At 39.0% G+C, this 16,960-nt stretch overlaps 1 protein-coding gene across 36 annotated transcripts in view; it reads left to right on the top strand.

Moving 5' to 3' along the window:
* obscnb (obscurin, cytoskeletal calmodulin and titin-interacting RhoGEF b) overlaps positions 1-16,593 on the top strand; it is a 54,431-nt gene extending 37,838 nt beyond the window's left edge. For 35 of the 36 annotated variants that reach the window (XM_079601375.1, XM_079601359.1, XM_079601377.1 and 32 more), the window contains 27 exons: positions 313-1,575; positions 1,842-2,123; positions 2,410-2,491; positions 2,645-2,778; positions 3,843-4,040; positions 4,231-4,272; positions 4,423-4,521; positions 4,653-4,871; positions 5,063-5,093; positions 5,209-5,249; positions 5,412-5,513; positions 7,815-7,954; positions 8,254-8,454; positions 8,636-8,712; positions 8,795-8,965; positions 9,334-9,493; positions 9,628-9,744; positions 9,924-10,088; positions 10,230-10,388; positions 11,179-11,356; positions 12,113-12,226; positions 12,310-12,477; positions 12,591-12,693; positions 13,175-13,304; positions 13,403-13,505; positions 13,868-13,910; positions 14,379-16,593. In XM_079601375.1, coding sequence (XP_079457501.1) covers positions 313-1,575; positions 1,842-2,123; positions 2,410-2,491; positions 2,645-2,778; positions 3,843-4,040; positions 4,231-4,272; positions 4,423-4,521; positions 4,653-4,871; positions 5,063-5,093; positions 5,209-5,249; positions 5,412-5,513; positions 7,815-7,954; positions 8,254-8,454; positions 8,636-8,712; positions 8,795-8,965; positions 9,334-9,493; positions 9,628-9,744; positions 9,924-10,088; positions 10,230-10,388; positions 11,179-11,356; positions 12,113-12,226; positions 12,310-12,477; positions 12,591-12,693; positions 13,175-13,304; positions 13,403-13,505; positions 13,868-13,910; positions 14,379-15,459 — 5,603 coding nt within the window. In that variant the 3' untranslated portion in view covers positions 15,460-16,593. The remainder of the gene's footprint in view (positions 1-312; positions 1,576-1,841; positions 2,124-2,409; positions 2,492-2,644; positions 2,779-3,842; positions 4,041-4,230; positions 4,273-4,422; positions 4,522-4,652; positions 4,872-5,062; positions 5,094-5,208; positions 5,250-5,411; positions 5,514-7,814; positions 7,955-8,253; positions 8,455-8,635; positions 8,713-8,794; positions 8,966-9,333; positions 9,494-9,627; positions 9,745-9,923; positions 10,089-10,229; positions 10,389-11,178; positions 11,357-12,112; positions 12,227-12,309; positions 12,478-12,590; positions 12,694-13,174; positions 13,305-13,402; positions 13,506-13,867; positions 13,911-14,378) is intronic. The other variant, XM_079601379.1, reaches the window with a different exon arrangement.
* The last annotated feature ends 367 nt before the right edge of the window (positions 16,594-16,960 follow it).

Below are 16,960 nucleotides of genomic sequence, written 5' to 3'. Positions count from 1 at the left end.
CTTTCTTAGCCTAACCTCGCATTTAGTTTGCTCTCACTGTATTTTGTTGTTGGTGGGGTTTTTTGTCTACCTTATGTGGAAATAATTTCTTGTGTATGTCTTTGTAACAACATTTGGAACTTTGCAACTTTATGATTTTCTTCATTACAAAATTACAGTGTTCAAATAACTTTTTTCCTTTTCCCGAAGTCTCTTAACCAATTGCTGTTGCAGAGACACATTGTTGATCTATTTAATTAACTTTATGTCCAACATGAAAAATGTTACCATATGCGTAAGTGCGACTGATTTATGATGACTCCTTGATTACAGGAGATGGCACAACACTTTTTCAGGATGCAGGCAGCCAGCCCAAACTGCCTCCTGAAGCTGCTTCTGAGGGAGATCTACATGCTTTGTGGGAGGCAGTGGCCAAGAAGAGGAGAATGAGTCGGGAACCCACATTAGATTCAATTTCAGAATTACCAGAAGAAGATGGAAAAGAAAAGGTACAAAGCAAAGAAGAAAAAGTTATTGAAAAAGAAGTGAAAGAGAGACCTGTTGAGCCAGCTCCCAAAATCACAGTAGAGTCTAATCTCTATACCAGTTCTGATGAGGGATCTCTCAGTGGGACAACAAGCTTGGTGTCTTACCTCAAGAAAAGCAGCAATTCCTCTATGACTGTGGAAAGTCACACTGAGACCATTGCCTCCAAGAAACTGTATGAGCACTTCCAGATGACTGAGCAATCTGTTACAAAGACATCTGTGGAGCCCCTCATGGAAGCTCAGAAAGGGGATGAGTTGCTAGATGCTGCTGTCAAGATTCAGGCAGCCTTCAAAGGTTATAAAGCCAGAAAGGACATGCGACCAGTCTTCAAAGAAGTATTCAAAGAGCAGACTAAGGAGCCCAATGGCACAATTCATCTTGAGTGCATTGTGGAGGGTAAGCCAGATAAAGTTCGCTGGCTAAAGGATGGTGAACCCTTAATTGATGGCAAGCACCACCATATTGATATCTATAATGATGGTACCTGCTCTCTAGTAGTGACAGCTGCCACAACCAAAGACACAGGTGTATATACTTGTGAAGTCACCAATAAGTTTGGCATTTCCACCCATAGTGGTAAAGTCACCATAGGGTCAATGCGGGAATCTTCTGGGCGACGACCCCTCACTCTGGGCTACAGTGCAGATAGTGAAGCTGAGAGCTCCTCGGGGAGTGAGATGGATGAGACTTTACGTCAGGCAAGTAAACGATTGCGGCGACTTCTTCGTACTCGCCTTCCTCCGGATTTGGAGGAGGAACCTTTTTTGAGTGCGGATGAAGGAGATTTACCGCCACCGGATCTACAGTCTTACCGGGAAGACGATCAGTATATCTACATCCGCTTTGATAACCGTGCAGAAGCTCAAGTGGCTTCCCAGCGCTTCCAGGAAATGTTTACTTATCAAGGAGTGCCCATCGAAACGATCATCATAGCAGCTGCAGGTTCTAAGGTAGAGCTGCGTATCACAAAGATGGGCGTCTCCCAAGATGGCTCCCAAACCCCAACTCAGGACCAACCGATGCCTGCTTTCATGACAGGAACCCCTGGTATGACGCCTCTTCCATCTGGTTTTACTGTTTTTGCTACTGTTGTTTGGTTCTTCATTAGGTTGCATGGTTCAGTGCTGGATTATGTTTGTCATTATAGGGCAGCACTTTTGATATTTACAAAAAAGTTGTGATTTGCTTGTTTTTTGGGATCTTAAAGTGATGGCATGTCATGTTTTTCGCCTGGTTCAGCATTCCTCCTCAAAAGTATTGCTATGTTCTGTTCTTTTCGGTTTTGTTTGCTTAATCACCTACCAACCTCCCAGCGGCCCCCGTCTTCCTGACGGAGCTTCGTAGCCAGGATGTTCCTGATGGATTTCCAGTCAGTTTTGACTGTGTAATTGTTGGCAAACACCCTCACACTGTGCGATGGTTCAAGGATGGAAAGCTGTTGGAGGAAAACGACCACTACATGATCAATGAAGACCAGGAAGGTCGTCACCAGTTGATCATCACAGCTGTGCTTCCCACAGATATGGGCGTATATCGATGCATGGCTGAAAATGACAGTGGCATCGCCTCCAGCAAGGCTGAGCTGAGAGTGGACAGTGAGTACACTGTTAAAAGAAAGTGTCAAATCAAAACTCACAAATATAGACAAGAAAGCAATATAATCCCCTATAAAGCGTTTTAACAAAGATGGCACTTTCTTTTACCGGTGCATCTGTGAAGAGTAAGAATGCAACTGCATGTGTTTTGTAAGAATAATTTTCATTGTTTGTCTGTAGAGGTCCCCAAAATGCACCTGCATTTTCAACATATTTAAGATGAAGGCTCTTATTGCTCTTTATTATTTTGAACTAATAACTGATTCAGTCTTCTGTATCTTTGAAGTGTCTTGCAGCTCAGACTATGACACAGCAGCTGATGCCACAGAGACGTCTTCCTATGTCAGTGCTAAAGGCTATGTGTCTAGGTGAGATTTAACCATTTAAAGTGATTTTAATGACGCACGTCAATACTACAAGTACATAATACATTTTGCACAGATCCAGCCAAACAAGTCTCTGATTCGCATTTCATGCTAGTTTTACATGGGCTTCTGCTTTTGTTTGGTTTGCTCTCTTAGCTCGGAGCACAGGGACACAGAGGCTTTTGAATCTGTGGCAGAGGACGAGCAGCTTCCTCAGGTTTTGGATGAGTTACATGATTTATTCCTCAGTCCTGGAGCACCCAATGCCAAAATGAGTGTTAGGGTCAAAGGTCAGTTATGTTTTTTTCATGGATGCAAATTGTTTTGTTTCCTTTTTATTTATCTTTTAGAATATTTATTCTTTTTTATCTGTATTTTGTTTATTTATGCACTGTTTATTCCAAGTGTTTCCTTTTTTACATCTGCACCTGTTGTATCTGCTATTCAACTCCAGCCGCTCTGAGCATAATGACATTAATGTCCTACATCCTTTTTTCTGTCCATTCTGTTTTTAATTGCCTTGTTTATATTCTTAATAGAGACAGAGCATATTTAGGCCACGCCCACACCGGGGGAGGGAGAGGGGGACAATCCAACCGTCTCCATTGACTTTGCATTGCGAGAGGCTGCCTCCTTGTCATTTCTTGCTTCTAACTAAGGACAGAAAAATGCCTAAAAGCTGCTGTGTGACAAGGTGTACAGTAAAAAGTTTTTATAAGCTGTCGACCCCAAAAAACAAGTGTTTAAGAACATAAAAGTGGATACAGGCAGTTGAGACAGAGCGTAACGTGTCTCATTACTCTGAGAACTAACGTACGACCACTGGAGAACGTAATCGGCAACACAGGATAGCTTATCTTACAGAAATATGATATATAAAACTGACATTTGGATATTTGACTCACCAGTGACCAAATGTTTAACTTACTGCACACGCAACTGTGTTTTTAGTGCATACTGAGTGTCAGGATCCCACAATTTACCCATTCGTTCCAGCCTGTATCCACTTTTAAGTCCTTAAACGCTCGTTTTTTGGGGTCGACAGCTTATAAAAACTTATTTCTGGGTTTCTTAGCTTGTTTGCTGTACACCTTGTCACACAGCAGCTTTTAGGCATTTTTCTGTCTTTTGTTAGAAGCAAGAAATGACAAAGAGGCAGCCTCTCGCAATGCAAATGACGGTTGGATTGTCCCCCCCCCCCCCCCCCCTGGTGGGCGTTGATTATGACGCGTTGCGCTCTGTCTCTATACACATTCACATAGCTTTGCATCTAAGACGACTTTAATTTCAGCTGTTACGTTGCAGAAGTAAAATGGGTTGCAAACACAATTTAATGTTCAACACCATTCTGCAGGATTTCCCACACCAAGAGTTTACTGGTTCAAAGATGGCACCCCACTTCAAGCCTCCAGCAGAATTGTATTGTCGACCGAGCGAGATCAGCACAGTCTTGAGATTTTGGATGTTAAGCGGGAGGACACCGGAGAATACTCAGCATACATTAGCAATATAGCTGGATCTGCCTACTCTTCAGCACGACTGAATGTACTGGGTAAATGTTCCTTTTAAGCTTTAAGCCTTTTTATGTGGCACTTCCATGGGGTCTTTGACAGGAATTGGGAGCATAGTGAAATTATATTATAAATGATAATTATAGTGATTTTTTTCACATAAAATATGTTTTTATTATAATGTGCTAAATAAATGCTAAAATGTTTGTTTACATAATTTCCATTTGTTAGCTCCTGGAGAGCGCCCATCACCTGAACAGGGAAGAATGAGAGGTAAACATCTGTAATGTCACATTCTTGCACACAGCACATGTAATTGTGAATCGTTGTTCCACATGGTATGAACCGATGCAAATTTACAGTAATAAGAAAGATTAAGCATGCCTATCATTTACTATGCCACTTGTATTTTTCCACAAATAGATTCAAAGGTGCCACTTGTGCCACCACGCTTCCTGGAGAGGTTCAGCAACAAGAAGGTGAAACAGGGAGCAAGTATAACGCTGTCAGTCAAAGTGGAAGGTATGGCGTGTTACCACAATAAATTAAATGACTATGCAATTTTGAGAAATACAGCAAAGCATTAAGCACAATGTTCAGTTGCACGTTACATAAGGTGAAAACATGCTAAGCTAAGTCACTCTCTTCCGAAGGTTCCCCAACCCCATCTGTGAACTGGTTAAAGGAAGTGTCAGATAAGGATGTTTTGTGGATCAAGGCAGACACACCAGGTTACAAGGTGGCCAGCTCTGGCCGTCAGCATAGTCTAATCCTTATGGAAGTGGAAAAAAATCATGGTGGCATGTACACTTGCATTGCCACCAACCGTGCTGGACAATCGGTCAACACAGCCCGGCTGGATGTGGAGACAGGTCAGGAACTCATGGTTTAGTTATTGACCATAGTGATGTCAGGATCACATGATTTTTTTTATTTAATAATAATATTATTTTATACCTAGAATACTTCTGGTCTATTTGACTGTATAATGCTCGTTAAATATAATTTATTAATAAATAACCCTGTCTTTTAATCATCATGCTTATAATTTTCTATCCAACAGCACCAGAGCAAAAGAGCAAAGTGGGGCCAGAGTAAGTTTAATTTTAAAAGCTTATAGCTATCAATAAAATTATTTTATTAATCTAAACATTGTACAATTTTACATATTTGGATGTTACTGTTTAATTATTATATTTTTTTCTCCAGGCTAGGAATTACTATTAGCCCACCAGAGGAAGCAGGCAAAGGTGAATATTTGATAGATGATGTTCTGTTTAAGTTTTTCTTTCAATTTATTTTTTAACCACTTTATACTTTTAGTGGGCTGTCAGATTAAAACAGAGTGAGTGACTGCCATCAGGTATTTCTGATTTGCTACAATATAAGTGATTATTGTGATAACATCTTAGGAGAGAACAAACTACCTTACATGGGGGAAGTGGGTACAGAGGAATTCTTACAAAAACTCACAACCCAAATCACAGAAATGGTATCTGCCAAGTTCACTCAAGGTAAGAGAAAACTATAATTTTCAGTCAATAATATTGAGCTAATAATTGTGTACCTGCACTGCCGCAGTATTACACTGAATTACAGTATAAATATGTGTACTATTTGTACTGTACTTTTCTTTTTATTAAAGTATCATTCTTGATGTCATAGTTATAATAGTGCAAAATAACAATTTGTTTTAATGTAGTCTTTCTCTACAGATGCATCCTAAAATTCACTCAAAACAGTATGCGCTGTTTTTGAATGAGCTTTGTGTGTGCCCAAATGCTTTGAATTCATCTCACAGGATGTACTGAGTACTGAAATGGAGTACACCTGTTTTATATTCACTTTCTGAATCATTAATTATACTCAGGAATTTTTGTGAGCATATTTTCCTGGACTTCCCTTCTATTATATATATAAATATATATATATATATATATATATATATATATATATATATATATTCCCAATTCCTATGCAGTTTACTGACAAAATATTATATATATATAACCTTATCTCTCTGGATCCCCCGATTCCTGTGCAGTTCACTGACTCCATTCTTTTGTCTATCCATCAAACTATCCATCCATCCTCTCATCCCTCTATTCACTCACATTCTCATTGAAGCATTGATTTGTTCAGACAGCTTACAGAACCATCAAGTGCTCCAGTGGATGAAATCTTGGCCCAAAGTAACCAGTATGTATCCGCAGAACCTCCAGTGTATTACACCAGAACTTTGACTTTTTCTCCATAAGGCTATGCTGTTGTTAATCACGATGCTTGTCTATTTCATTGATTCTCAACATTGAAAAAAGAAAGAAAGAAACCCCTAAATTTAAGATATTAAAATGTAAAGTACAAAATGCTTTAAGTATGGCCTACTGGTAATAAAGTCATGGTTCTTTAAAATCAGGGCCATTTTGTCACAATTCAGAATAAACTGGACATTTTTAAAATCAGTGTCTCATTTTTACACTTTCAAGGTGTCTCTGTTTCAGTATACACAGAGAAAATGGATGAACGCTCGCTGCCATATTCATTTAGATATGGGATTGCATGAGCAATACATTAATGTTTGTGTGGGCACAAATTTGTTTTTACACTAGCATGATAGTGCATGTTAAATCACAGGAGAAACATGGTTTACAGCATTAGTTATTATATCCAGAGTCCACAGATGATTTAAAAAAAAAACTGATAATGGACCTTACAGGTGAGCTCAAATGATATTTAAAAAATCCTCTTTTTCTGTCACTGTTGTTATTTGCATCGTTTTCCTGTTTCTACACACACAAAAAAGCTACACTACATAAAGCTTGTTTGAATATTTTCGAATGGAATTTGACTAAGTAGGCCTACACTTAGTTTGTAAAATAACACACAATTATGTTTGTAAATCTAGTGGATCCCAAACTTTTTTCAATCTTCTTTAGGCCTACTTACACCCACCAGCCTGAGTCACGATCACAATGAAACACAATTTCCAGAATTTTAATTGTAGGCTAAATAAGAACAATTCTGCTTACCTTCAGTCTTTAGATCAGCGAAACTGGACAGTTCCTCATACGTCGTTCTCAGCATCCATTTTGGCGATGTTATTTCAATTTAATCTCTTTTCTGTCTGTTTTAGCTAGAATTCCAGTACGGGGGTCAGTAGCTGTGCTAACCTTCATGTTATTTGAACCATTGTATTTTAAAAAACGGCGGCAATATTTCACAGCAGAAGAACCTTCGCGATTTCGCGATAATAAATGTAGGCAGGCGGTTGCAAAGACGGCAGTAATAATATGTGTGCGGTAATAAAACGTCTGACATCAGCTATTATTCAAATACCCTTTGTGAATTTATATTGAAATGAATTATCGTATGCTGCCCCTTATGCGCGTGCCACAGTTTGAGTGTTGTAAAGATCATTACCACGCAAACACCATTTTTATTTGATGTTTTATATATTAGGCCTATATGTATATCAAGTTTGTATTTTTTAAACCATTGAAATTCTGATGTAGGCCCTACATGTTAAAGATGTGCACACGTGTGTACGTGTGTGTGTGTGTGTGTGTGGCCTGGTATACCCTATGGGGGAAAATTCTATAATATATATATATAATATTATATTATACAAATTTCATGGCCAGATTAATATTATTAAATTACATGCCCTGAGTCTGCTGATTTTAAATTGAATTCCATAACCTGAACAAATGTTTTGTAGTTCAGAGATGTGATGCTAAAGCCCATGCTGTCAGAGCTGATACCTAATAACATTATCCCTTTCTTCCTCTAACCTTTTTATCACTGTCTGCTTCAAGCTTCATTACGTGTCCCAGGAGCTGACAGTGATGATGAAACAAAAACACCATCACCATCTCCATATCATGGCCGTTCACGCCCTACATCTCTCATCGCAGACTCATCGTCTGAATCGGATGAAGGAGATGCCAGGGGAGAGGTATCACAAACATCACACTCTTGATGTCATCAACAATTTTATTATTATTATTATATGTCAGACCTGTTGCATTCTGTTTAAATAAGATTTTTTTTGACACATGTATTTACCATTTATTGTAAAAGGGAAAAAAGTTATGTTAGAATAATAATTTTGTAGTTCATATTATTTATTACGTGAGTTAAGCATCTCGTTGATTCTTTAGTTCACAAAGGGGTATTTAAAAGCAGAATCCGGAGCATTCTCATGTTTTTAAAGTGATTTTCTAAATGTACTGTTATCTCAATGCATCTGCGCAGATGTTTGATATCTACGTGGTGACAGCTGATTACAACCCCATGGGTGTCAGTAAAGATACCATCGCTCTGAAAGAGGGCCAGTATGTGGAGGTTCTGGACTCTGCACACCCACTTAAATGGCTGGTCCGTACCAAGCCTACCAAATCCAACCCGTCTCGCCAGGGATGGGTCTCACCTGCGTATCTTGACAAAAGACTGAAGGTCTGTTTATACATATACATACACTGGTTAATGCGATAGCATGTGAAACTTAAATTATGGTAATTCATAATGGACTAGTGAGTTTAATATTTGACACTAGGGTTAAAAATGCACACAATGTAATGACAAGTGCAGTGTATCTTCATAATTTCTTACTAATGATGGATTGGTTGTGTTGTAGCTGACTGCAGATGCAGCAGACCTCCCAGAGACCACCAGAGAGGAAGTCACCGAGACAGAGTACAAGAAGAAACTCTGGTAAAATTGTAGACATGTAAAATGTGCATTTTATTCTGTACTAGAACTTTACTCATTTGACCTCCGTTTCACTTGTATCTAGTCAACTTGTTCAGGAGCTGATCAACACAGAGACTGAGTTTCTGAAGGAGATTGAGTTTTTCACATCACACCATCTGAAGCGCGTGGATGAGGAGAGCACACCACCTGACATCGCCAGCCAGAAGGAAACCATCTTCCGTAATATCAGTGATTTGAAATCCTTCCACAGCAGGTGCAAAGTTCAGACAATCAAATATTATTGTTAATTATATTATAGCTCTAACCCCCGGTTTCACAGACAAGGCTTAAGCTAGACTCAGACTAACATGCATTGAGCTGTTTTAACTGAAAGCAACTTGCACTGACATATCTTAAAATACGTCTCAAGATCCACACCAGTAATGTTTTTTTTCTAAGGCACGTTTATAAAAGCTACTTAAATGTCCTAATTTAACTAAGGTCCAATCCTGGCTTAATCTAAGCCCTGTCTGTGAAACCAGGCCTATATCTAAAATGTAGTGTGTAAAGAACTATTTTCTTCATTTATATGCTAGTTTTGTAAAAAGCTCAATGAAGACTTGACTGTTGTCTGTTTTCCAGCTCTTTGCTGCCCGGTCTGCGTGATTGTGACACGGATGATGACATTGCCATGCATTTCTTAAAAAACTCTGAAGGTTTTGAGAAATATCTACAGTACCTCATTGGGCAGTCACAGGCTGAGTCCGCCATCAGTGAGAAAGAAGTGCACCAATATTTCAAGGTGGGTTTACAAAAATAATAGTGATGGATTTCTAGGGGCATGAAAACGAAAAAAAAATATTTGTCCGTAAACTAAAATAATTTGGTATTCAGAAGACGCATAGCATAACATGTTCTATATCTTTCTTTCATTAGAATTATACAGTCTCAGAGTTGGCAAATGCCGACCCCACAGAGTGTCCAGTGCTCAGTATCAATGCTTATCTTCAGAGACCACCAGAGAGAATTCTAAAGTACAGGGCTTTACTGAAGGTAATAAAAACTTGAATACCACAATACTGCGTTTCTGTGTGAAGAAAAAATCTCCAATTTCCACTTGCGAAAGGCTGAATAACTATCTAAAAAATGCATTTAAGAATTTTGTTATGTATTCTGTGATGCATAATAATTGAAAGTGAGCATCCCTTTCCAATTCCCCGATTTCATTATAGGAATTGATCCGGAACAAAGCAAAGAACGGTCAGAACTGCTGTTTGTTGGAGCAGGCCTATGCAATGGTGTCGTCCCTCTCCCAGCGCTCAGAGAACACACACCATGTATCTCTCATAGAGAACTACCCCGCCAATCTGGAGGCGTTGGGAGAACCTATTAGACAGGTACGGTCTCTAATCTCGAATGTCACACATTAACGTACAGGCTTTTTGATAAAGTGCTCTCATATTGCCTGTTTCACTTTCTTGTAGTTACATTTAACAACTTGCTTGTAGTGAAGTTCTGGATTTTTCTTTGTTTTACAGGGGCCTTTCACTGTTTGGGAAGGAGCTCCTGGAGTTCGCTCATCTTCCAGAGGTCACCACCGCCATGTTTTCCTCTTCAAAAACCACGTGGTCATCTGCAAGCAGAAGAGAGACACAAATATGGACACCCAGACATATGTGTTTAAGAATATGATGAAGGTTAGAGCTTATAAAATGCTTTTTAAATTACTGTAATTAAGTGACACTTGTACACTTCCTGGCCAGAAGATAAGTCGCTGTTTAGATTTAAATAGGCAAATGCTTAAGATTCAATGATTGGATCACCAGTCTTTGAATGTCTTTGGGATGTGCTGGAGGAGACTTTACAGAGTGCTGGACTCAAATTGAAAAAAATGGACTCAATGTTGCATTGACAATACAAGATCTTGACCAAAAATGTATGCACCTCTTGATGGAAATAACATCACAACATTTATTTCCATCAATAGGTGCATACATTTTTGGTCAAGATCTTGTATTGACAATGCAAGAGTCCAGCACTCTGTAAAGTCTCCTCCAGCACATCCCAAAGGCATTCAATGAATTTAAGGTCTGGACTCAGAGGTGCTGACCATTCTTTCATAATATGAGCCTGATGAATCTTGACTTTGTCATCCTGGAATATGGCCTACATAGTTGTTTAAGAAATGAAAAGCTAAACACTACATCGGTTAGGGTTAAAAGAACTGTTCCCAAATATATAACATGCTAGAAATATAATAATTACTGCATGATCCAATCATTGACTCGTAAGCATTTGCATTTGGGCGTTGTATTTTACACAACATTTACAAAAAATTCACAAAGCCAAGCGGCAATGGCGATAATTTAAAATGGCCAATATCGGCTTTGCGAATTTCTTAATTACTGGCCTCATAATGTCACTTATAAAATAATATTGTATAAATAAATGTAATGTATAGTAAAATATTTTCTCGTTTTGCTTTAGCTCACAAACATTGACGTGAACGACACTGTGGAGGGTGATGAGAGAGCATTTGAGATCTGGCATGAGCGCGACGACTCTGTGAGAAAATACACTCTGCAGGCACGGACTGTCATCATCAAGAACTCATGGCTCCGCGACCTCCGTGACCTTCAGCAGCGGTATAGCATGGCAACGTGGAGTAAGTCACCAACATCAGCATCATGTACATGTTAGCATGTCTCACCTTGACTAGAGCACTGACGTGTTTTCTAGACCAACCCAGAAGATTGCTTCATCCTAGTTTCCTCTTCAAAAAGGTTTTTTCTACTGGCTTTGGATTATTGCAGAAAATAAGCTCTGTGACTAGCAAAAAGCTTATGATTCTTACATGTTTTGTTCGTCATGATAATCTTCACAAATGAACACAACTTTTACATTTTGAAGCTTAAATACAAGTGGCAAAAGTAAAAAGCTAAAGTTAGGCTACGAACACCATGTCAACACCACTAAGATTCCAACAACTCTTTTAATATTTAAAATCTACAAGTTGGAAGGTTTGAGTTCAAATAGTTTGCAAGAGCACAATTATAAACAGAATGAGGCTGTAAGAGTGAACTAGTACGAGTTTACCCATTCGCCAAACGTCTAGTCCCATTTAGCCTTTTTCAAGACACATAAAAGCTTTACAAAAAAACACAAGGGGGTATTACTGATTTATTTAGTTGTTTCAGGCATTTAACAAAAAAAACACATTAAAACAATTTGAATAAATGCTAACCGTTTTTTAGGCAGGTTTTGGTCTACAAAAATATGTCATCCCTGCAGCACTTTATTGACATGGCAAAACACACTCCACTTATGAAACATCATCATCTATTAAGTACGGTCATGTTCTGAAATACTACAATAATAATAAACCCTAGTCCTAAAATGTAGCATTTTACTTTTATTACAGGCCTTCCAGATTTCGACTCCGTGTTGACAGACTTAACAGCAGAGCTTGGACAGACAGTGAAGCTCGCCTGCAAGGTCACTGGTGCACCAAAACCACAGGTCACATGGTACAAAGGTAAGGAAATAAATCGTGGGTGTTTCCACTCTTGATGTCTCATAAGAAGTAAAGTAACTCATCCACCCGACTCTCACAAACAGATGGGCGAGCTGTGGAAGCGGATCCTCATCACATCATCATTGAGGACCCAGACGGCTCTTGCACACTCATATTGGACAACATGACGGCAGACGACTCTGGCCAGTACATGTGCTTCGCCACCAGCTCTGCGGGCAACGCCAGCACACTAGGCAAAATCACCGTGCAGGGTGAGTGACGGACGTGAGCAAGTTGAGAGCAACCTGGTGTGACTAACTTAGTAAAGCTGGTTTCACAATCTGTGAAATTAAATTTGTGTTGATTTTTATTCCTTATCTTGCAGTGCCTCCACGTTTTGTGAATAAGATCCGGAACGCCACACTCTTTCCAGGAGAAGATGCTCAGTTCACCTGCATCATTCAGAGTGCACCAAGTCCCAAGATACGGTAGTGACTCCGTTTAAACTAATATTTACACTGATATTCAAAAATGAAATTTTTATTTTTTTTATGTTCTTTTAGACGTACTATTTATCAAAGAATTCTGGAAAAAAAATTATCACCGTTTCCACAAAAATATGAAGCAACACAACTGTTTTCAACATTGATAACAATAACATGTTTCTTGAGCAGTAAATAAGCATATTAGAATATTTTCTGAAGGATCATGAGAAACTGAAGACTGGAGTAATGATGCTGAAAATTCAGCTTTGCATCACAGGAATGAATTACATTTTAAAATATATTCAAATAGAGTTATTTACCAATGCCAAACGATAGTATATATTATAGTATGTTTAAATAATGAGCCAAAATAACTCATAAAAGTCATAAAATTTCAATCAAGGCATTCCATAAATTACTAAACCCAACAATGTCATCCATTTCACTGGCAAAATGTGTTAAACTGTGGCATTTCCCTGCACAGATGGTTTAAGGACGGTAAACTACTGACAGACCTGGAGAAGTTTCAGACATACAGTGAATCACGCAGTGGAGTGTTGGTTCTAGTTATCAAGAGCCCTGGAGAACGAGACCTCGGACACTATGATTGTGAGGTATGGACATCCTTACTTTAGTCCTTACTCCTTTCAGTTCTTACTTTACTCCAACCCAGAGGAATTAAGCCAATGATCATCATATTATTCATTTGCAGCTGTCGAACCGTCTGGGCAGTGCCAGGTGTGCGGCACAGCTGGTCACTCCTGCTGTGGCAAGGGCTGGAGAACGTAGAGCAGATCAGGCCATCACTATAGAAGGTAAGAGACATCTGTCAACACACATATGCCACCTAATTAAAAAAACATAAAAGTATGACAGCCTTTCCCATCTGTTATGATTTCACTTACTAAAAACTTATAAACTTATAAAAGGGATAAAAAAAAACCCACAATATTTAATGGTTTTAATAAAGGGGCTACTATGAAAGATAGTTTCATGGTTCCAGAAAATAAGAAAAGTACTATATTTAGAAATCTGACAATGTATTTTTCATATTTCAGCATCTTTGTACCTCTTTGACAAGCAGTGAATTAACTGAATTTTAATAACTAAAATAAATGTGATGTTTGTTTGATTATGTAACTCATTTAATACCATTTTTATGTTGTTTTTCAACTAGTAACGGAACAAGAGACAAAAATACCGAAGAAAACCATAATTATGTAAGTCTCAAACATGCATCTAAACACAAACTGCCATTCAAAAGTTTGGGATCTGTATCTGTAAGAATCTTCTTCTTTCTTCTTTTTTTTCCAAAGCAAACACATTATATTGATAAAACAAAATGTCTATTTCAAATAAATGCGGTTCTGTGAATTTTCTATCAATCAAATAATCACATTTTTTTCTTTAAAACCAAATCATCATATTAGAATGATTTCTGAAGGATCATGTGACACTGACGACTAGAGTAGTGATGCTGAAAATTTAGCTTTGATCACAGGAATAAATTACATTTCAAAATATGTTAAAATAGTTCATCTTAATATAATATACAATTCTTCAAAGTGTAAACTGGCCTTACATATCACAGTTTGTAAATTTGATGGCAGATTTAGACTAATGCTATGTCTACTGTGTGCATCTATCATGAATCATACTAACAAACGTGTTTTTTCCCCCACTTTAAGCGAGGAGACCATCACCACAGTGGTGAAGAACACTCGCATGAAACGGCACGCGTCCCCGAGACCATCACCTATGGGAGCTTACCGCTCAGAGACGTCCACTCCCGAACCGCCCAGACAGAGACGAACCCTGGCCAGGAAGACTGTCCCGACACTGTACGTTCAAGATCCAGAGGGTGCTACGGCCAGGAACCCAAAATGGGTGGAAGTCGAGGAAATAATCGAGTATAAAGTGAACAAATCACCCAAGTTACCAAGAAGAAGAGGCGTTTCCCCCGGCAAGTTCTCACCACCTGGCAATCCAAACACTAATAACTCCAACAACAAGTTAGTAGAGGAGACAATGGGTGCCGAAATACTTCTTCAAGCATCTTCTGGTACTGATGAAGAGGAAACTGTGCACAATGTGTCTGAGGTTGACAATGTGACAATATACCCAATCGTAACAGGAGATATTAGTGACCCGTGTGTCTTGGTTGACTCTGAGGAAGATGAGGGAACTGTTGTCCTGGAGCCCGAAGACGACGAACTTGGTGCCCGAGACAGCAAAATCCTGACTGATGGGAATCGAGTGCTCACTCTTGAAGACCTCGAGGACTACGTCCCTCAGGAAGGTGAGACTTTCGGCAGCCGTACAGACCATCACGTTCCCGTTGAGAAGCCAAGTGAGATCTCGGTGTTGCAGAGAGAAATAAACGAGCCTGTCATTGGGAAACCCATTCTGCTGCACGTGGGACGTCCAGTGGCATCCACAAAGCCTCGCATGGGTTTCTTCGGATCCTTCAAGGAACATATTTCCAGCATGTTTACTCCAGGTTCATCCGTGAGCAGCAGCTCTCGGTCAAGGCGAGAGAAGACAATACCTATTCATGTGACTGAAGAACGTCCATCCAGCCGTTCACCGCGTGCCAGTAGCTTCGCGAGGCTTGACGTCCAGCCGACGTACTGCTCCGAGGTCCAGAGAGGGAAGGAGGGAGGTCTGCAGAGCTTCAAAACGCAAGTGTCCGCACAAACCTGCAGCTACACACCAACCGGACAAGTCACTCTTCAGATCAGCAAGAAGAAGCCATTTGAAAAGCAGTAATCGAGAGGAATCGAATCTTCGAAGCTTGTTTCCGGCATGCAAAATCAGGACGTACAGTAGGCCGAGTCTTTAATGGGAACACTTCTGTCAAATCTTGCAATCTAATTCAATCGCAAAGCTTCTGGATCATTCCATGTTGAGGCGACACTTTTTGCATAGGATTCACTTGCCAAACTCGATGCCTTTATATCCTACCTAATGAAGACTTTACTTGAGTTCCCGTTAGCGTGAAATCAAATATGCAGCTGCGCTTGGGAACGGCAAGTTCATCATTAATGTGCAAATATGGACAGTACAGCTGTCTTTTTGTCTAAAGGACATACTAAGAAATACACGTCTATGTCAAGAAATCCAAATTAAATTTCTTTGGACTCCAACAATAAGATTATGGTTTATCTGAATGTCATTTATGTGCTGAATTAATGTACCTCAGCAATACATCTATACACTGGCCAAAACAAAAACGAAAGTTTCTCTTTAGGTTCAAATAGGCAAATGCTTGAGAGTCTATGATTGGATCATTATTGCAGTGATTATTATGTTTCTATCATGTTATACGTTTAGGAATAGTTATTTTAACCCTAATTGATGGAGTGTGTAGCTTTCATTTCTTAAACAACCCTGTAGGAAGACACGTCATGGCCATATTCCAGGATGACAATGTCAAGATTCATCAGGCTCAAATTGTGAAAGAATGGTTTGGAGGAGCATGAAGAAGAATTTCCACACGTGAATCGGCACCTCTGAGTCCAGACCTTAAATTCATTGAAAGTCTTTGGGATGTGCTGGAGGAGACTTTACAGAGTGCTGGACTCTTGCATTGCCAATACAAAAGATCTTGACCTTCACAACACTTATTTCCATTAAGAGGTTCATCCATTTTTGATGAATCTTGACATTGTCATTCTGGAATATGGCTATAATGTGTCTTCCTACATGGTTGTTTAAAAAGCTACACACTCCATCAATTAGGGTTAAAAGAACTGTTGCCACTGCAATAATGATCCAGTCATAGACTCTTAAGAATTTGCCTATTTAAATCCAAACAAAATTACTTTTTTTTTTTTTTTTTGGCCGGGCAGTGTACTAAGAAATACTATGTCAAGAAATCCAAATTAAACATCTTTGGATTCTAACAATACGATTGTAGTTTATCTGAATGTCATGTATGTGCTGTATGGAATCAATGTACCTCAGCATTATATACACACATATACAGTATAAAAGATTGGAGTTTTTCAACATCTAAAAATCCACATCAACTTTTTCTGTCAAGTTGATTGCACTAGTTGTAATTTGGTGTAATACACTGTGGCTTGTTGGATCGGAGGTCTATGTTAATGTATCAAAAACTTTGGATATGTCATCTTGCAATGAAGACTATTCAATGTGGTCAGCATTTTTGTGTTGAAATGTGAATGTATGGGGTTTTGTAGATGGACAAAAGAATAGTGGTGGGAGATTTTAAGACTTAAGAAACATAACAAACACAAAATCTATT

Source organism: Phoxinus phoxinus (assembly GCF_949152265.1).
Source record: "Phoxinus phoxinus genome assembly, chromosome: 24".
Lineage (NCBI taxonomy): Eukaryota > Metazoa > Chordata > Actinopteri > Cypriniformes > Leuciscidae > Phoxinus > Phoxinus phoxinus.
The sequence above is the reverse complement of the archived record's forward strand: the minus strand, read 5'-3'. Positions and strand labels throughout refer to the sequence as shown.